A 22,976-nucleotide genomic window follows, 5' to 3' on the forward strand; every position below is an offset into this window, starting at 1 on the left:
TTAGGTAAAGTAGGCGATTAATGAGAAATAAAATTAAAATTATTACTGGAGTACCAAGTAAAAACCTGATAGGTTTTGCTGATGGTAGGATGTATTTCATATCCGCCCGGACAGCGACCACCGTACATAAGGTGGTAAAACCCGCCATAGCGGCTCATGTAAGTGTGTCGCGTTTCAGGATCAGCCTGTGTATCTCCGGTACCAACAGGCTAGCATAATTATGTCGAGAAGTAATTATATTTCGTAACTCGACATTCTATTGGATTTATCCCCGTAGACGGAGTAGGCTGCTGACCTTACTAAGTAACAATTTATCAAGATTTCAATATAATTAAGAGGCATATCAAAACTGGTATTGGGAAAAATTGCTGAGTTATGCCAAATTGAGCAGTAGATTATCATTGCGTAATTTTTCATGATTACCAAGTTGGTTCGCGTAGAGGCCATAAATCTACGCAACGGGTATTTTTGAGTCCAAAATTACAGTTTAATGGTATCGTCGGGACTTATCTCGGCTGTTTCGGGCAATTTTTGCTCACGAGTTCTGATTAAAAATTAAAGTGTTCGAGTTTGAAGTTCTGTTTGTTCTTTACCCTACTTTGAAATTATTTTGATTATCCGGCCTTTGTGTATTGGTTTTTCACACGGCTTTGATTGCATAGACTTTTTCAAAAATTTAATTATGTTTTTCTGGCATAAAAATTGTCTAATGATCTAGGACATCGTCTAGTTTGTGTCAAATTTCATGCAAATTATTTAAAAGGTTTCTACTTATGTTTCTATCAAGAATCCAAACATCTTTACTTTTGAATAATATTTTTTATATGGTCACGCGCAAAGTGACCCCATCTAATGGTAAGTGGAGTGGGTCCAATAGAATGTCGACTGACGAGAGTTGATTACCCCTCGACAGTCGACACAATTATACCGGCCTGTTGGAACCTGTTATACACAAGACGATCCCGGAATGCGACACATACGTAGGCCACTATGGCGGGTTTTAATGTGTAGCGTACTCGCTATTCGGGTGGATATAAAATTTATCCTACCACCAGCAAATAAAATGCCATGTAAAGCTACGTATTAATCTTTTGAATATGAGATGTTTGGGAATATACAAATTAAAAACATCACAAGCGTAAATATCTTTGTCATAATGTGTTAAAGCGGCTAAATGTTAAACAACTACGGAAATCTTTTAAGCTATAAAAATACGTAAGGCTCGTCTTATATTCAGACTATCTTAAGCCAGTTAAGTCCTTTTGAAGAGTTTTACACTGAAATATAACAATAGACCCACTTCACAGTGGTTTTACGTTTAAAATACTTAATGTTTCTGTCTGGGTTTTGAACGGATTAGTACTCAGATTATGTACTTTAATAGCTTTGTACTTTTATAATAGAAAGGGATGTTGTTAAAACTATATTTTAAAACATGAATAGTAATAGATGTTGTTTCGCTCACAAGAACTTGACAACAGTACCGTGGTCTACTTCTCCGGGATAAAAATTTGCTTATATATAAGATCATTTTGACATTGCATTACTAAATGAAACCACAAACTTATCTACTTGGAAATAACACTTTACAGCAAATTACTTAAGCCGTAGATGTAAAATAAAAAAGGATTTGCGAACAAAATAAATATTATTTATTTATTTGAACAGCCAACAAACATACACGTTACATAGTTTTTTTTAACAATTCCGTAAGTAAGCTGCAGTGCTGTTTTAATTACAGGCTGTCACAGCATGAACATATTAAAAAAAAGTATTAATATAAAATGGCATAAAAATAAAATTACTATTTATTATTAATAAAAAGTAATTTTAATTTGATACGCCCTAATGCCACTACTTTACTCTAAGAGAATTTCTCGCAGCGGCAACCTCCTACTTTCAGTTAGAAATACGCTCACGCATATGCCATATTCGCATTAAACTACAATATTATCAAAAAATCAGAAAATTAAAACCGGGATTTTAACGAAAATATTCGTTATTAATGGATGATTTTTGGCACATCAGCAAAGGAAAAGACGAGTATGTGGTTTCAGTTAGTAACGCAATGTTAAAATGACCTTGTATTAATCAAGGTCATGGTGTAAGTGCCATATCTATGAAATTTCGCAATAGAAATATCAAAAGAACAAACTTTTGCCTTTAATGTAAGATTTTGAACATACCAGGATCACTCTTACAACACATTTGTCAAAATAAATAAGCCTGCTCGAGCGAAGTGATGTCTCAAGAAACAGACGGAAAACGACAACTTGCTCTTGCGTTTGTGGTAAATGTGATTTACGACTTAAACAATGAACACTTCTATATTTTTCTCATCCCTATTTCTTATCTTTGAAGCTCGTAGCGCATTGATAATTTGGGTATATTGTTAATTGACCGAAAAGGTACTTAATATCAGGTGAGCAATATGTCCGTATAATAGATTGCATACCTAAGATTTATTTTGTTATTTATTTATATATAACAGAAAATAATACGAAAATTAAATCAGCATCGAAATTGATTGGAAAATAAAGCAGTTCATAGTCGAAATATTGTTGGGAGCAAAAGTAGGAGCGTGGTGGTAGTATCAAGTTATCTCTTTCCAACGCACGCAGTGTTAAGGCCGGTGACACTCGGTGACGTCATAATTTGCTATATATGTTATTTGACAGCTTCACCACCCACTAAATTTCAAAGCCTTATTTTTTATTATTGCGTGGATTTTGTATAATCTTTTTTCTGCTAGATTTTAGATGATATATATTTATAATAAATATATTAAACAAAGCAGTCAATTTCCTAATTATTTGACAACTTAAACTATTTTTTTTACAACGTTGTGTCTCGTTTAAAAACAGAAAATGTCTAGGCTACACCTAAAGTCTAAATCATAGATATCCATGCCCGACGATGTTAATATTTGATATGAATTATAACTATTATAATAATAAACGTATACTTCGCGAAGAAACTGTTAGTATAGCAATTAATATGAAAACAAAGAGAACTCAACCAATCTTAAAATAAAGCATAAACTGAATCTCTACATAGAGCTAACAAAAGGAAAAGCGAAGCTCGTTATATTGGGTTATCTTTATTTCGACAGAGCCCGCGCGTCTAAAATTTATTCATAACAAAACCTAGGAATTCTAGTGTACTTCCTCACACAATAAAGTACACAAAAGAATAACTGAATTTGCCGCACATTCTAAGCTCACAACACCGCGCCATGAAATATGGTCTATACAGTGCCTGAATGAGGTTAATATTTGGGGGTCGTCGCCTCTTTTGTTTGACATAATGCTTAAATAGACTGTTACTTTAAATTCGCTCTTTATAAGAGACGAAATGAAGACTTGAAGCTGAAATAAAACCATTTTATTTGAGTTTGTTTTTATACTTTAAGCTATTGTTCGGCCTTCCTCAGCGGGTGGCGTAAAAACAATATTTTCGTTTGAAAAGGATCCTTTAAACATTTCAGAACGCGTTTTATTATAAATAAATTTAAGCGTTTATTCGCAATTTAAAACTACAATCAAACGTTTGATGGAAATTATTTTAACAAAATAAACATATTGAATAGCTTTGAAGCCAAAGACATTAAACAGTGTAGTTTAGAACTTTTTGTTTTTAGTCGTTAAAATGATTTTCAGAGTACTGCCAAAATTAATAATTTGGCTTAAACTTGAGCTCATACTTGTAAAATGTAATCTCTCTCAGTAGTAGAGGACGAGGCCTCTGCCCAACAGTGGGACAGTATATAATAGAGGGGTGATATTATTATTATTCCACTCACTGAGGTGTGGTCCAAAAAGTCTGCCTTCATGGTGATGGAGAACCCTACCCCCAAAAGCAGCAAAGTCATCGAAACGTCAGGAGAAAATTACAATATAAAACGATAAAATCCAAAAGTAATTCTTATTTAAATATTACTGGCATAAATTTTCCTCACCGAGATAAACTGCAGGTTTACTTTGGTTTACCCCACCACCAATACTCTACTATTTACAATTATCTTTTACTGGTGGCAGCTCTCATTTGTGAGAGTTCGCCTGGGTAGGTACCACCGCAATGTCCACTTCTGTCGCCAAGCAGCAATGCGTTATCACCGTCGTGTTTCGGTTTGAAGGACATTGTAACCAGTATAACTACTGGACATAATAAGACTTAACATCTCATGTCTCAAGATGGCGAGCGCAGTGGAATACCAAACAATACATACATACATAACATCACGCATTTATCCCCGAAGGGGTATGCAGAGGCGCAACTAAGGCACCCACTTTTCGCCAAGTATGTTCCGTCCCATGATGTGACAGGGGGCGAGCCTATCGCCATATCGGGCACAAATTCCAGACTCCGGGCTGATACTGAGCAGAAAAACCTAAATATCACTTTGCCCGACCCGGGATTCGAACCCAGGACCTCAGAGCGCTATTGTACCGGACATGCAATACAACTACGCCACCGAGGCAGTCACCAAACAATACTTTGGTAATTTAAGATGATGGATAGTGTTTCTACTGTTTATGGGCGGTCGTTTCGCTTACCATCAGGTGAACGGCAAGCTCGTCTCGTCATTCAAAGCAATAAAAATAAATATCTCTATATCCCAAAAATATTTCAACAGATAACACAAATCCGATTAATGTGCGGTTAGTTGTTAATGAAGCAGATTTAACATCAGGCCCGTGTGATAGTTTACATATTAAACTAATTGAATTGGGTAGTATCATAAACTTAAAATTCAATATCGAACGCGGCCCACGTAACAATAGCCTTGCGACAATTTTGTGGTGAGGTAGGCTGTAGATTTTGCACGAATAGACGGTAAAATAGGTTATGTTATTGAACGTGAAACTTAAGAACTAATGTTAGAAGCGCAGTGCAGTATTGTAAATGCTTTGGCGTCTGAAATTCGGAAACAAAACGCTTTTGTTTTTGAAGGGGTGGATAGAAAATAGAAGTGCTAGTAGGGAAACCTTTTTAGCTCAATATGTCCCGTGCCCGATATGGCGATAGACGAGCCTATCACCATATAGGGCGCGAATTTCAGAGTTTGGGCTGATCCTGAGAAAGACCTAATATCTCTTCCTAACCAGCTATTGTATCGTCCACACAATACAATAACGTCACTGAGATAGTCAAATTCGTCTGAAATTCTGTTTTTTTTTTGTATGTAAATCGTGCAAGGATTGCATGCAAGTCATAATGGCCAATGAATATACCTGGAAAATATGGATTTTCATATAGAAGAGGTAGTAGTATTGCTAGCATTACCACCAGGCAAGTAACATTCCTCAAGTCATCACGTGACTATCCCTTAACTGCCACCGCAACTCCTGTAAGCTACGATCGACTCTGGCATGCATGATATCCCGTCTAGCGGTGAAGCTCGGCGAGTCTCTGGGAACACTAATTAGTCTTAAACCGCAACGAAATTAAACAGAAGGGAAGAGAGTAGAAAGATACTATTTACAAAAGATATAAAGTGTTATATCGACATACATGAAAGCAATTTTGCCCCCAAACACTCTCCTGCGAGCGGCCCAATAAAACACTTCCCATAACGTTTCTGGCAAAATATCGCAAGTTTAATATTAAACACGCTTGGCAGACTTTTGTCTCTTACGGCACGCGAGTTGTTTTGTCCGATGAGTTATGTGGCCAATATGCTTGGGAATATTGCTTTTGATTATTTGAAAATGGTTGGTAGTTTAGAAGTTTACTTGTATGCAGATAGTGGACGGAAGAATTGGCAATAATTTCTAAATAGCACATATTAGGACTTTATCCCCGATGGAGTAGGTGCAACCAAGCCAACCACTTTTCGCCAAGTGCGTTCCATTCCTTTGACCTTATCGCCATCGACTCAAAGTCAAATTTTCGGGCTGATAGTGAGCACAAAACCACAATTATCTTTGCCCGAGTCGGTAAGTTTTTGCGTGATGTGTACGTGCTACTGTTTATTGTCATGTTTATTATAATCAGACGAGTGGGTTCCTTGTCACGACATTTATACAAAAAAGAAAAAATACTTTCAACTGTAGCACAATAATACTTTCAACTTATATTTGTGTGTGGAACGGACTGCCGAGACAAATGTCCGAAGTTCAAATGTAAAGTGCTCACACCGCTGACTTTAATAAAATGTGTGTATTCTTTGTAACTACCTCTTGCTTTAACGGTGAAGGAAAACTTGGTGAAGAAACCTGCATACCTGAGAAGTTCTCTATAGGAATTTTGAGTGTGTCTACCAATACGCCAACCAACGTGGTGGTCTCAGGCCTAATTCCTCTCAGTAGTAGGGGAGACCTGTACCCAGCAGTGGGACAGTATATAATACAGGGCTGATATTATAACTATAATAAGTAAAAACGTCTGACTGCTGTGATTACGTCATCGATATTACGCTACAAGCGACGTAGCGATATTTCAATGTGTTACCGTACATACATTTAAAATATTAATTGCTGAATATATCTCAACCAAATTTAAATCTGTTTTTAATTAATTGGCTTTTTCGTATCATTGCCGACGAATTAAAATAATATACGAAATTAAACTGTTGTTTGAAGCCTGAGCGTTCTCAATTATACGTATTTAAATACTTGTGTTAATATGGCATTCATTTGTATGGAAATATATGGGCTTGTTTTCTATCACAAGGGACGGGATGCACATGGCAGAAAATAGGTGCACTGGCTGCACCTCTGTCTTCTTTGGTGATAACGGCGTGTGTGTTTGTTTTTGTTTGTATGTTAATAGTAGTTGTTTTTGGGTAGATAAATGAGGTGAATTCATAATTTTACGTAGGTTATTCGACTGGCGGACTATTTCGGCGTAGTTTTACTGTGCATGAGATGCGACTGACGGGTTGAGGCCTCGGATTTGACCTCCGGTTCGATAATGATATTTTTTAGCTTAGTATCAGTCCGGAATTTGGTATTTGTGCTATATATGGCAATAGGCTTGCCATCTATTACGTGAGATTAAGCATAGCTTTCTTTAACTCTTTATAAATATAAGTTTCTTTGTATATTAGTTTGTATTCATTTAACTTTACTTGGTGTATACAATAAATTTGAGGCATTCATTCATTGATAGCTAGCAGAATACGAGTGAGTCCTCTGGATACCTCTGAAAAGGCAAAGGTATGATGTTATGCTAAGTATAGCATAACATCATACCTTTTCAGGTAAATTAGTAAATTTAACTAAGAACATAGAAGAGAGTGTAATCATATCTAAAATATAAATACAACATTAATTAAAAACAAGGGGATCAAAGAGGTTAGGTCCTCGTCGACTAGCGACATCCTCATTAAATTCTACTTCAGAATTATTTAATAGTGATGCTAAATATCGCCTGATTTGGGACTCGAATTGAAATCATCATATAACTATTACATAACCGCTGAATCAACGATACCATTCAAATTACAAGTTTACTGTATTAAGTTTTAACCGCACCTCATCATTATGTCGGTAATAGGGCCCCGAGTTTATGTAATCCCAAACATCGCACCCTCACGAAATCGGAGCCATTATAAGTAAGTGGTTCGGAACCGCTGCATGACATGACAAAAATAATCGCACCTAGAAAATAATGGAATATTCTTTACATATACTGGGTTTCTTTTTTATACTAGAGAATGACGAGACGAGCAAGCAGCTCGCCTGATGGGACGGTACGTTGAAAGTAACGTCGGCAACAATATTTTCAATTATAAAACACTGCCGGCATAATTATGTCGACTGTCGAGAGGTAATCATTTCTCGTCAGTCGACATTCTATCGACTCCACTTTATTTACCATTAGGTACAGTGACGTCAATTTGTCGTGGCAGTATGAAAAAAAAAAGTAAAAAAAACAGCGTGACTTAATAATGTTCTCTTCTTCCTGAGATGTTAATAGTTTTTGTCAAGATACCTTTCTACAATCGTTTACGCTATTAGAAAACAAAAATATATATAGGAATGTAGTCCTAGCAGCAAGTCACTCGCTTATACATAATATCATTCCAATACATTTTTTGTTTTCTATTAGCGTTAATTATTATAGAAAGGCTTGGTCACGACCTCACGAATTCTCATAATGCACAGTAATTAATTATTAGATCCAGCTGGATATCATCGCTATATCTGATAAGCTACAGTAAGCCTTATCTTTCAGTTTGAAGGACATTGATGCCCTGTACCATTAATGGCAAATTGTGGTAACATTTTGTGCGCGGTAGAACGCCCTGATGTCCCGTGTTTGAATTCCGGGACGGGCAAAATGTTATCCTGATTATCGGATGTATCTTCAGCCCCGAAGGTCTACGCAAAGGTACAACCAGATCACCCACCTCTCGCCAAGTGTGTTTCATCCCAAATAATAAGGTTGGAACCTATCAACATAATAATATAAAAATATAATATCAGCCGTGTATTATATACTGTCCCACTCCTGGGCACGGGCCTCCTCTACTACTGAGAGGGATTAGGCCTTAGTCACCACGCTGGCCTAGTGCGGATTGGTAGACTTCACACACCCTCGAAAATTCCTAATAGAGAATTTCTCAGGTATGCAGGTTTCTTCACGATGTTTTCCTTCACCGTTAAAGCAAGCGATGATTCACAAAGAATATCAACACATCAGGCACAAATTCCAGACTCCAGGCTAAAACTGAGCGGAAAAATGCAAATATCACTTTGCCCGTCTCGGGATTTGAAACCGAGACCGTAGAGCAGTATGGAATCAACTTAAAGTTTATTTTCTTTTTAGAGCATTAAAATAAAAGTTTCATTGTCAAGTACATTAATTCATAGTCATATTCGTTCCGTTCTACCGTTAATTAATGTTATTGTCAGTGTACTTATTTTATTCACTAAACAGTATTAATTTGGTTACAGTAAATATCATATATATTTGTTATAATATACAGTCAAACATTTTGTTCCAAATTTATCAATATACAGCTTATTTATTAACATATGCATTTCTAACCAAATTCAATATTTCAATATTGAGTAATTTACGAGTAGAATGCGTTCAGTTAAGTACCCGACGCTAAATTCCGGAAAAAAATTGTACAGAAAAGGCTGTCAGCACAATGCAATGTTTTGGGGGTAATTTTGTGGCAAACTGTCGATAGACGTGAGGCTGGACAATTTATCCACCTGTCAAATGAAAAAATGAAAGGGAAAATGCGATAAAATGGTATACAGACTCTATTAGAAAGACAGTATTGTATAAACTATAAAGATAATCTGTGCCGTTTTTTTATTTACTGTCGAAATAATATAAATATTTCAAACTAACGATATAATAGACGTAATATATTACCCTTTATTACTACTATTATTTTATTTTCACCAAATGCCTTGCTTACGCACTGATTCAAATTGATTGTCTTCGCTAGGTGTACAGTTTAAAAGTTTTAGTTTAGGATTCTTAGGTGCCGTATTATGCCCAGCGTCGACTAATCTCTCCAAGTCGAATATGTTGATTCGCCTGCTGTTTCTTAACTAAAAGTGTCCATAGAAACCGCACCGCGGCACAGCTTGTACAAAAATGGAATTTGAATCCGTGCGCTATCATTGTGTTCGAGTTTTTTCTTGCAATTGAAACCTGGACGACCATGCCACTCGCTTTTTGATAAGCGACACGATCGTTCGCAGTAGAACATCAAGCAGAACTCTGAACAAACTGCGTGGCACGCCACTGCACTCGTCACCCTAAAACATGAGATGTTAAGGCTGATAATGATCTGTAATTACGCTAGCTAGTATGACCTTAAAACAGGAGCACAACAATGCAAATTGAAGCCACGTCTAACAATTTTGCGTAGAATAAATTCTATATAATTGTCATATATATAGCCCAGATAAGCCATCAAATTGGGAACAGCACGTTTAAAAATAAAAATAACAATTCCACCTTCGCACGTGAAACAATAACGTAAACGTAACCAATAACATAGAATTTTACGTTTACGTTTGTAGAATACCGATATCTGTAATTCGTTTAAATTTCAGTTGATTGGGATGTATTTTTATGGCTTTATGTGGAATTTTCATAGTGCCACTGGCGAAACAGCTCGAGGAATTTAACGCGATGCATATTGTAACCTGATGCTGTAACATTATAGTTTAAATTAAAATGATAATCCATTCTTACATCCATACTTACATACTTATACTATAAATGCAAGAGTAATTCTGTCTGTCACGCTTTCACAGCTGAACTATTAAACCGATTTTTATTAAAGTTGGAAATTTTATTGATAATACTCTTCCACGCATGCGCAGCCGCGAGGAATTGATACTGTAGTATACATGTGTATACGTGTATGTCTGCTTTAGTTCACTAGTTTTTGCTCACGGCTATTCTCGCTCCCGTTTCCCAGGATAAATATAGCTCTATACCCTTTCCAGAGTCTCAAACTATTTCCGTACGAAATTTCATCAAAATCCGTTCAATAGTTTGTGTTTATCGCGTTCAGACAAACAGACATGGCAATTTGTTTTATATATAAGGACTAGTTGACCCGACAGACGTTGTCCCGTCTTAACAATGAATTTGGACCGCGCATTCTGTCGATCGTTGACAGTTATTTCAAACAATTGACAATTATATAAAATGAATATTTTCATTAAGTTTTCTTAATTTTTTTAATTTTATAGGGATTCATTTATATATAGATAGATATGCTAACTTATTCCAAGGTTTCAAACAAAAGCAATGTTTAATAACTACAAAATAATGGAAACCTACCAAGAGGGCCTCACGCGTATGCGATACATTTTATTCAGTTGTTGACTCAATATAATAGGGTGACCCCTTTCCTATTTATTCCGGTTCACGCTCTCAGAAGCTGGGTACATTGGTAGGGCATAACTTCACGCCTTTACGCTCGACGGGTAGGGTAGAAATGTAACTCTTTCCCTACATTACGTCGGGTTTATATTTATCCCACATGATAAGGGTTGAGTTCGTCATGTGAGGCGTATATCTCTGCGAAAATTACAAGTGTTTTTGGAATCGGCATAGATTTTGGATACCTCATGGGATTCAAACGCAAACCCCATAGTTTATAATCCAATATCGCAGCCATTAAGGTACCCTATTCCATCTTTATTCCGAATATCCATAAATTATACAATGAATCCATAATAATCGAAATAGCTTCTTTTTCACCAGCCCCTATCACTCGAATGTGGGGTTAACGCAACCCAAATATTTTACGCGTAACAATTATATTTAGCCTGCTTTCCACGACCCGCTGCCTGACTCACAAATCTTGTTAAAAATACAAAATATTCCTTAACCTGGTAATCGAACCCTGGACCTCCTTGACTGATGCCGCTAACCTAAAACCGCGTGTGATTAAATTGGATTGAGGCAGATAATTTCGCTAAAGCTGGGGTATCAATCTTATTCGGCCAGTGTATTTACTTTGTGAGCTCTTTCTTTTATACAGAAATACATTGCATTTGATGAATGAGATAACGGTTTTTGATAAATTAGTCCGTCTCTTTGTTTACGCGGGTCTGGGTAATATATAGTTGTATTTGTAGATTAGATGTAAAGAAAAACGTACAATATATTTTTTTATTATTGCTTTGAATGACGAGACGAGCTTGCCGTTCGTCTGATAGTAAGATACGACCGCCCATAAACAGTAGAAACACCATCCAACACCTTGAATTACAAAGTATTGTTCGGTATTCCACTGCGCTGGCCATCTTGAGACTTGAGATGTTAAGTCTTATTATGTCCAGTGGTTACACTGGCTACCATGTCCTTCAAATCGAAATACAACGGTGACTACACAGTACTGTTTGACGCCAAAAAAGACAATGCGGTGATACCTACCCAGGCTCTCACATATGAGACACCATTAATCTATATATATAAAAATGAATCCCTATTGCCCTTGGTCACGCCATCATGCGTGAACGGCTGGACCGATTTCAAAATTTTTTTTTGTTGTGTTTGCTATTGTCAGGAGAAGGTTCTTATGAAAGAAAAATTTAAAAAAATTGCGCGGAAAATTAGAAAATTTAAGAAAACTTAACGACGCTATTAACTTTACATAACTGTCAGCTATTGACAGAATGCGCGCTACAAATTCATAGTTACGACGGACAACAGTACAACGTCTGTCGGGTCAGCTAGTCTAAAATATATACAAAATCTTAAGTATTCATAGTCATTCATCAAACATATTCTAATTACTGATATTAAAACAAACACAGTACATTCCAACTTTACCCTAATCTATACTCTAAGTCCACGCTATTATGAACATGGATGTTGACATTTAACTTCAAGCGATGATTGCGACACGAGAGTCGGTGACAAAGGCTTAGGACGCCGGAAGCCGACGCCTTGCTATGTAGGACGTGCGGGGTTAACTGCCGAGACGATTGGTCTGAATGTCTTTCCGTGCGTTGAAGTAAACGGTAAGATATGTACTTAAAGAAAGGAAAAGAAAAAAGAAAAAAACATTTATCGGCCACAGATTGGGTAGTAAACATAAATTACAGTAAATAAAACTTAATAAAAATTATATAAAAAGAAAAAAAACAAAATGAAAATACGGGTTTGAGGATTTTTATAGTTGGGTGAGTACCTACAGACATACGTACTCAGATATCCCGGTGTGGATAGTATATGTCCCACAACAGTGCCAATAGGACCTACATCGGCAATCTCTAAGATGTTACATAACGATATGCTTATACACCGTGATTTTATAATCATTTTGGAATCGAGAATTTTAAATTCTGTATCAATAGACTTAAAAATACCAATGAAATAAAACAAAAATATTTTTTTGTTATAATTAATGTTTACGAATAATAAATAACGACTCGTGGTAATGCAACTAAGTGTCGTATACCAATCACTACAATCGGTGCCATTCATAACTATGAATTAATTGTTGCGACATTACTATCATTATCAAACTCGAACGAGTGAAAAATATTATCAAAAACTATTTTTTTTACTATCAACAGTATAATTAATTCTATTTTTTGGGTCCTACAAATTGTTCTAAGTAACATTTTGGTTCCAAAACGACTACAAAATCACGGTGTATATACAGAATGATAAAAAGTATTTAAATGTACCTCAAGTTGCAGGAACTGATAGAAAGAGACGTATGCGTGAAATCGTATTAAGCGGATTTTATTATATGTATAAATTAAGAGGTTGGATGTGAGTAAGCGTGTTGCTACTGAAGGGTTTAAATGCTTCTTCTGTGACAAATGAATTAATTATTTTTTAATTAGACTATTAGCCTTAGACTATTTGTGCTGCATGCACTGGCCATCTCGACTACAGTGCTATGTCTCAAGATACCATTATAGCAGGCTGATACTATTCAGGCGAGGTATGCACGTTTATTGTATCTATGATTCTTTAGATTCTAAATTGTGAAGCCACTAGCTAAAACTAAACATGAAAAATGTAGAAATATGTAATGAAAACTTCACAAAGAAATTGTATGTACCACGCATCAAGAAGCAAGACACCACTCGCCATAATTAAAAAAAAAATAATGAACTCACCTGTCCTCGCAACCAGTGCCAAGGCACCAAGCACCAGTAGAGTCGACATTTCTAGATACCGTGACCGCACATAATACAGCCTTCACCCCACCTGCACACAAAAACACACTCTGTATAACACACACAAGACTCATGTTACAACACCCTGTGCCACGTGCGCGATGACCCTTATTTTTCAGTACATAGAGTCGCTTCTCGTATGAAAGAGTGAAGTGCACTCGAGTGGATAGGGTGGTAAATAAAATCAGTGAAAGGACGATGAGCTTGAAAATTGTGTGAAATAGGTTTTTTTCGCTCGTGAATAAATAAATAAATGGTGTGGCAAGATTTTGAGAGCTTTATGATGACCATTGCGCTATATTTTTTGTTTCATTGTTATGGGAGTTTTCGCGTTAAGCCTCGAAATATGGATGTGTATAATTGTATTTTTATTATGGGATCGACAAAGTCACTTTATCGCACTGAGCGATGAGGGAAGTCCTAAAAATGTCAGAAAACATGAGATGGAGGTATATCTTGACAATCGGCATAATTTTGCAGACTTAAATCTTTTTACACGCTCCGCTTGAAGAACTTAATGTTATTGGATGCAGCCAGCACGTGTGCCGGCAAACTTTATCAACTTAACGATGCGACAAGAGTACTAACTTCCGAACCATTCTCACAAGAGTCTAGAGCACCATCGACTATTCTATGCTCGTTCTTTATAAATGATCCTAATCTTACTCTTCAACCTGATGTCCAGAATAAACCAATCAAAATAAGTCATTTGTAGGCATGTCAAAAAACTTCGGTCTGATTGGTCCATTTTCGCAACGGATTAAAAAAGCGATTAAGATCGTTTATTTTAAAGAAGGTTTTGGAGTGGAGGCCACGAACTGGCCAGCGCAGCGTCGTACGTCCACTCACGAGGTGGACAGATGAGGTTGACTTTTATGAGATCATAAAAAGTCGCTGGATGCGGACCGCTTCCTATAGGTCAATCTGGCAATCTTTGGGGGATGCCCATGTTCAGCAGTCGACATCCTGCGGCTGATCATTATGATTTTAAAAGGCGGTTAGTCAACATACGTTTACTTGTAACTATATAAATATCAGTTTAAAATTGTCACCAGTATAACTATCTGGCATTGTGCGGCCTAATGTCAATTTAAATTCTGTATTGTGTAGGTTTTTTATAGGCACGGGAAAGTAACCACACCGCACCTTATGGAAACTGCATTTTGATCTTAATCTTAAAGGCATTTACAACTAGAAAAGCTAAATGTAAAGCACCACGGATGAAATTGAAAGGGTCCTGATTTGAGTAGTTCGATTTAATTCTAATAGAAGGTGTAGCAAAAATGTAAGAAAGGAAATGAGTTTACAAGGTCGATGTCTACAACTTCTTAAGCGGAGTGCGGTCTAGATAGAGTGTTGTCTGACATTATACAGCTCTCTATTACATGAGACCTTACGTAGCTTCTATTTTTATACGAACATAGCAAAGCAAAGAGACCCCTGATGAAGTGGAGTGGGGTCCCTAAAGTCGACTGATGAGACGATTACCCTTCGACAGTCGACACAATTATGCCGGCCTCATTGTTACCGGATATGCACGGGCTGATTCGTGACACACTTTGTTTACCGGCAGCCATGGCATTCACCATCAATAGCGACCAGCTCATTTGAAAAACAAATTAATGCGAACTAAGGGGTGTTTATTGGAGCGTAAGATTTTCGTGCTGATTCCATATATAATGTGAAATTTAGGAGGAACGTAAAATCTACTAAAAATTTTACTATTTATATATTTCAAACCCTTTTTATACTAGAGGGGCGAATTACGTATCAAAAAGCGGAACCTCGCCCGGGGGGACCCGATGCGAAAAACATGTTAACTAGTATAGTGAGAAATTGTAAACTCTAAATCTCTATAGAAATATTTGGAAAAAAAACCGTTTTAATACCAGAATTTCGACTATGTAATTTTTGGGTTTACATTTATTTACTGACATTTAATCATATTATATCCTCATATTATAAAACAACGTCCGCCTCTGCGTCTCTCTCTTTAAACGCTATTAACTCAAGAACTACCGAACGGTGTTCGATGAAATTTGGTATGGAGATAGTTTGAGTCCCTGGCTAAGACATAGGCTATTTTTTTCCGGAAATATATAGTGACTTTATCCCAGAAAAAAAAAATCACTTAGAGAAGTCGCGAGCTAAAGTTAGTTTATAATATTAGTTAGAGTCAAAGTATTAAGTTGGAAAAGGTACAAATCCAACATCACTATTATTAAAAAAAAACACATACACAAAACCACGAACGAAAGCTTGTGAAAACTAATTCCTAAGACTATTTCACACCAGAGTGCCGTCATTTCAGTGTCAATATTGCGCGCTACGAAATATTTTTATAAAGATATTTTTATAACGTCTGATGTCTACCAATATGGCGTCTTTACGCTATCAAATAACGCTTGTCACTCAAAAATAGTCCAATATTTATGTTTTGTAAATATCGAATATAGCAGTTGTTATTATCTGTTACCTTTAAGAACTGTTTAAAAGCAATAATGATATCGAAATCGTGAAATAACTTTGCGGTAAGAAAAATGTCCATCATTTTGTGAAGGAAATTTTATCTTTTTTGCATATACCATACAATTTCTTGCCAGTATAACAGCCAATTTGGACAGTATTTTTATTGGTTGCGAATTTTATTTCACGCTTTCAGAAAAGGAGTTTTAACAGATGTAGAATTTGTGTTTATCGGAGTCCAAGCTAGCGTACTTAATTAAACTCCAAGAATGGTACGGAGTACGTATTTCTAAAGTTCCAGACTATGTTAATACACAGAGGCGAACCTAGATGGTATTAGTAACAAATTATGGACGTACTGAACAAAGGCGCACGTCGCTTTTACATGGGAGGCATGGTGTGACAGCGTTCCAACTACGTACGTATACTTACATAGCTGAACAAGAATGTGTGCTTACAAAAGACAAACCCGCTAACAAAAGCTAGTTAAAACCCACCCTAATCTAAAGACAATGTTCTAAGGATAAAATATTAAATCGACAGCTCCCTCGCCTGATGACGAAGCCAATTATCTCGGATGGTATCGATGCCTCTAATGGAGTTGGTTGTATCAACACAGGTGATTAAGATGGCTAATCTACGGTTAACGTTTATTTCGACGGTTCGTTGTACTAATTGCGATTTATTTATGATTCCCCAGGAGACATCATGATTAAATGTTTAAAGGGCTATTACACAATTAACAGCTTGTTTGTATTGACTATATGAGTTATTATTACTAATGGCTAAGTTATAGAAATGAATAAATTTTCTGAATTTATTCGCGATTTTTTATATTTTAAAAGTCAAAGTTAGGCTACCTAGATTATAATTTTTTTTTATTGTTTAATTGGATTATTTTTTTAATTGTTTGTTTGTAATTGTAAAATCTAGGTAGATATTGTAACCTTTACTTTTCGGACAACCAACACCTTCGCTATTCCTTTGACCATGAAGGCTGCAAATTCCTCGAAACGTCCGGGCGATAATAATAATATAAATAACCACAATAAAACCTGAAAAATGGTTTTATTTCAACGTCTAACATTCGTGTAAACATAAAGATTAAATTAGCTTTATATTATGACTTTAGCTAGCCGTAAGATATTAGTATCCACCATCATATCGTCCACTGTATTAGGTGAGAGACCCGCCAATGACCCACGTAAGTATCGCGTTTTGGACTCAGCCTGTGTACTACCGGTTTCAACCGACATAATTGTCTCCACTGGCGAGGAGTAATCATCTTTCCACTCCATTTACAGTCAACTGCACTGGGGTTACTACGCCGCCTATTTAAATAATAATTTTATACAGATAATTTATATAGGTCTTACGCATTTGATTGCAATTTATTTGGGATCATTGTTGGCGTGACCATTATATTTGATCGTGTAATACTCGACATATAACTTTTACTATACTACGTTATAAACGTTAATTCCACTGCTATCTTACTATTTATTTATTTTATTTATTTATTTTTTATTGGATCGCCAGTGGGTACATTAAGAACAAAAGAAACCAAACACTCAACTCAAACTACCCGGTTACAGGCAACCGCAACTAACATAAAATATTATATCAGACATATTTACTTAAAGAATTTGTACCTATCTTAAGACAAAATGGCGGCCATTAAAGTTTCAAATCTAGAAAGATGATTTACAGTAAAATTAAATATTTTATGACGCCATATCTCAAATTGGTAATCAAATAAGTTCCGACCACGCTCCGATCCTGTCTATAGTTTACTTAATGAACTAAGTGGAATCGAACGACATCGGGGCCTTCAGAAATCCCTCTGGCGATGTTCCAAAAGCGCGCAAGGCCACGAAGTTAGAGGGAGTTAGCGCTTTAAGATTATTATGACTTGCACTGCATGTGTTGTCTATGAATTGTTTTGGATATATCGGGATGAAAGGACCGAATGGAGACTGTAAAACATGTGTATGAATGAGATAGTGTGTGTGAGCGAGGAGGAAGTAGGAATAATAATCAGTGTGAGTTCCAGCTGTGTGTGACGCGGGAGATGTAAAATTGTTAAATTGAAAGAGAATAAATCTATTGTGAAAATTCCACGATGTCCCTTCATTCATTTCAGTACAAGTATTGCTCTTATTGCAAAGATACGTGAAGTCTGCTAACCCGCATCATAGAATACAAAAACAGCAATATGAACTGGCCATGTGTGGCGCGGAAGATGTAAAATTAAGATTGTTTAATTTAAAAGGAATAAACCTATTGTGGAAAATCCACGATTTCCATTCATTTATTTCAACAAAAGTACTGCTCTTATTGCAAAGATAAGTCTGGTCACCCGCATCACAAAACAGAGAACAGTACCTCGTACTCGCATCGAGCAAAAGCGAGATAAACTAGTTTGAAGAAGTTTTTATCTATTATATATAAACTAGTGGTCGTCCAGTGATCGAAATTCGACCGTGGAATTTCATTATTTGTAAAACATTACACACAGACTTACGCTTTTTATCCCCAAAGGGGTAAGCAGAGGCGCAACAAGCCCACCCACTTTCCGCTGTATGGATTTCGTCCAATGTGATAGGAGGCGAGCCTGTCGCCATATCGGGAACTAATTCTAGACTCCGGGCTGTTATTGAATATAAGAACCCAATTTCTGTATGCCGGACCCAGACATGGAACCCGAGACATAAGTACTGCAGTCGTACTATATTCCAACAATGCCAACGAGGCAGCATTATAGATATATTTCATATTTCGTCTATTCTCTGTATGCACTTTAACCATTCCAAATTTTACACACCTCAAATAACGCAATATGTTTAAAAACCTGTACAACATTTTCTTTTCAGATATTAATATATTGAATATACAACCTCCTCTCCACCTTTTTGTTTAGTTGAGTCACCTCCTTAGTTTGGTTGTGAGAACATGGACTGTGGTCTATTTTAGAATCTGAAGTACGACATACCAAAACATGATTTTGAAGAAAACCGCAATTTATCATTCCAGCCGTTCACACAGTAAACCTGATATTACAATTCTGGCAACCGTAGAGGTCGCAAAGTCTCATAGCTCGACTAATCATTTAATAAACACTGCACAGTGTAAACATTACCCTTGAGAATAAAAATATTGTTTCGCTAACTTCGTGGCCTGGGCTCTAGATCATCGTTAAAAGGAAAAACGACCACGCGAACAGGAAAGTGGGACACGCTTTTATTTTATGAAAAAAAAACTCTCTTTGATTTGAAAAAAATCTGGAAAATTAGCTTCATTATCGCCGTTGTGGTCGCTTTTAAAGTAATAGATTTGATTATCTGTTTAAATAAAAGAAAGACGTTCATTATTGTAGCAAATTCTAGATAAAATTGAATTATACAAATTGTACCAGAAATGATTATCTAACCTTCAATAAAATTTGGCCGAGTTTTTTTTTATAAACTAGAGCATCTACTTTTCGCTAAATGTGTTCGTTTCCATGATGTGATATGGCGACCCTCACTATTTTGACCACAAATTATCGATACGAAATTACTACTGGGCAGTATACTCTAATATAATTTTTTCCGGACTTGGCTTTGAACCCGAGATTTCAGAGAGTCGTACAGCATACACAATACGCCACTGAGGCTGTAACAACAATAATAACGTTTTTGAACCAGATTTCTCAATAAACCATTCGGTCCAAAGACTCCAAACTGGCTGGAGCGTCTGCGCAAGACCTTAAGTACATTTGAAAAAGAGGATAGGCGTACGTCAAACCTAACAACATCCATTGATGTCGAATATATCAAATACCAGGCATAAATCCAGGCAGAAATCCAGACAAACTGGATAGCTCGCCAACCATTGTTTTACGAAGATTAGTGGCGAACATTTCTGGTGTATTGTTGGCAACTCAAATGGTTTGGGCATCGCAACTGAAGCAAAGTTTCGCTCATGACACACGGCCGCTTAGTTTGACGAATATAAATGGTGGTTATTGGTTTAAACCCGTTATTGATTGTGAATTCGTTTCCTCGTCATTCGATTTCCAGGTAGAATAAGAAAAATTCGGTTTTACTTTTCGTAAGAATTGTTACCCAGTATTGAAAAAAAATATGTTTTATAGTTATACACAACAGTATCAGGGATTATTAATAACTTATCCACAAAACAAGTGATATATATATATTTTTTATATTGGCGCGATAAAGTGACCCACTGCATCTAGTAAGAAGTGAGGTAAGTAAAATGGAACCCTAGAGATATTTCACTTGTATTTGTTGTTTATGTTTTGTTTGTACACGTATTTATATTTTATTGTTACTTGTGTAATACACCTACTTATTGCCCGTACGTCACTCGGGGTGCCTCATTGAAAACCAGCGCTGCGGTATCAGACTGGTACTGCAGCAAGAAGCTGAATGAGGGTTCCCATTGTTGGCACAATAGGTATAATTTATTTTCCTAATTTTATGTATTTGTTACTATATGCACGTTATATTATTTGTGTGCAATAATAAAATCTTTCTTTCTAGATGATTCCTCTTCGACAGGTGACACAATTATGCCGGCGTGTTTTAGGATTCTTCGGGTCAGTTGTGATCCTGGAGTGCGACACACTTACGTAGGCCTCTATGACAGGTTGCAACACCTTGTGTACGGTGGTCGCTATCCGCACGAATATAAAGTATTTCTACCACCGGCAATTATTTATGGGTGATAAAAAATGTTCTCTCAGAGCGGATGTAAACCGCAGCATAAGGTCAACAGTTCAGTAGCCTACGATAAGAAGCCTGTCTTGCCATTTCCAAAACATCCCGAGTAGGGGAGATAAGCCCAAAACGGGTAGCCCGCCCAAAACGGGTAAGTGTTTTAAATTTCGCGTCTTTCGCATTAGTTTCAAATTGTGCACGCAGAAGGAGAGCGCAGGTATCGTTCAATCACAGGCAGTCTCTTTGTACGCACGGACCACGCGGCTACAAGGTAATTTGTAATCAAAGATTTTTGCTGTTTTTGATAAAAATATTAATGAATTTTCATTTCTGATTAGTCGATTTTGGTTTGTTGGACGTAATTACTAGATTGGTTATATTATTTTGTTGTATTTGTAGCTTTATATCAGTGAAGAAATTTCTAACCCTTTGCTTTGGTTTTGTGGTTATCAATGTACGAAATGAAATGATGCCTTTGGGCAAATCGGGTATGGGTAACACGGGTACCCGATTTGCCCTGGTCGATTTTTGAAATATAACTTTTGAATAATATTATTTGTCCTAATTTTGTAGTTGGTTAATAAGTACAAGAGAAAAACTACCAACGCATCAGGGGACGAGAAAATAATGGAACTTGCAATGGAAGAATCTAAAAAAAATCTGTCAATGCAGCTGCTAAAAAATATGGTATCAATTTGGCAACACTGCAGTTACACATAAAAAAGGGATCAACGAGGAAAATCCTTGGAAGATTTGTACCCGTTTTCACCGCGGATCAAGAGTTAGAGTTGGTCGAATATATTCTACAAATGGATAATTTATTTTTTGGACCGACGAAAAAAGAATTTTTGGAATTAATTTATCAATATGCCGAAAAAAAAAACAAAATAAAGCATCCATTTAAGACAAACGCAGCAGGCGAAGACTGGTACTGGGTTTCAAGGCACGACATTCTGAGATCACCCTCCGCAAGCCAGAACCAACATCGATTGCGCGTACGAGAGGCTTTAACAGATCTCAAGTTAAAAGATTCTTAAGAAGAAAGAAAGAAGATAATATATAAAAAGCTGAAATCTTCACAAGCACCCCTATTAAAGAACAACAGAGAGAGAAAGAATCAAATAAACACAAGAATATGACCACAGATGCAGTAAATAAAATTATAAAAAATATTAAGACTTCAAAAATTAAGAAAATAAAGATGAAAATATTAAAAACGGGACCTAAATTAAACAAAAGTGTTTTGAACGAGTACCAAATTAGTAATCAGTAGTAAATTTTTGAAGATCCACCAACAGAGGACTGGATTAAATGTAAAGAATGTGAAATGTAGGCTCATGAAGCTTGCACTTTATACTCAGACAGACATCCGTACTATTGTGACATGTGTCAATAATAGTTTAAGTAATATAAATTATGACTTAGTCTGATTTGAAAAGACTGATAATTATTATGAAGGCAAACCTGTTATTTAATGTTGTGATTAGAGGCATAAGTAGATTTTAAATCATTATTTATACTACTACCCGTTTTGCCCAAAAGCCTTACCCGTTTTAGGCACCCCTCTAGGGCAAAACGGGTTTTGTTAAACTTTTAAATTATGATATTTTTCTTTAAAAATGAAGATATTTTGTTAAATTTGAGACTTGTTTTTTAAAGTTAATCAAGTATGGAACTGTGATAATTCAAATAAAAGTTCGAAATATATTAAGAACCTGCTTTTATTTTCTTCTATCCTTAGCTTACCCGTTTTGGGCTTATCTCCCCTACATTATTGACCTAAAGAAATCGTAGTACCTTGGGACTCGGACAGTCTTGACAATACTCAGTCAAGTAGATGAATGCTTGTTTACTGAAACCTTGGATATAACTAAGAAAAAGTATGCTATTTAAACTTTTATACTCTATAATACATTTTCTTAGCAAAAGGTCGTACTACTTCCTTGAAAATGCGCAGTTCCAAGTCGTCCCGACAAACTTCGTTAGGCTTGCGACTTGCGGGAAAATATTCAATAACAACTAAAAGGAAATTGGATTGCGAGTTGATTTAAATTCTTAGATGTCATCCCTTTATTTTTAATATGTAGACAAAAGTGCAAACTGGTTAACTGTGGGTTTTGTCTCATAATATTACAGAAAAGAACTCATTGCCATGTCA

At 36.2% G+C, this 22,976-nt stretch overlaps 1 protein-coding gene across 1 annotated transcript in view; it reads right to left on the bottom strand.

Moving 5' to 3' along the window:
• The window catches only part of LOC115444107 (zwei Ig domain protein zig-8-like), a 124,326-nt gene that overhangs the window by 35,640 nt on the left and 65,710 nt on the right, over positions 1–22,976 (bottom strand). Inside the window, exon 2 of the mRNA XM_030169757.2 lies at positions 13,572–13,662. Coding sequence (XP_030025617.2) covers positions 13,572–13,620 — 49 coding nt within the window. The 5' untranslated portion in view covers positions 13,621–13,662. The remainder of the gene's footprint in view (positions 1–13,571; positions 13,663–22,976) is intronic.

The sequence above is a fragment of the Manduca sexta genome, chromosome 16, assembly GCF_014839805.1.
Source record: "Manduca sexta isolate Smith_Timp_Sample1 chromosome 16, JHU_Msex_v1.0, whole genome shotgun sequence".
In the NCBI taxonomy this organism is placed as follows: domain Eukaryota; kingdom Metazoa; phylum Arthropoda; class Insecta; order Lepidoptera; family Sphingidae; genus Manduca; species Manduca sexta.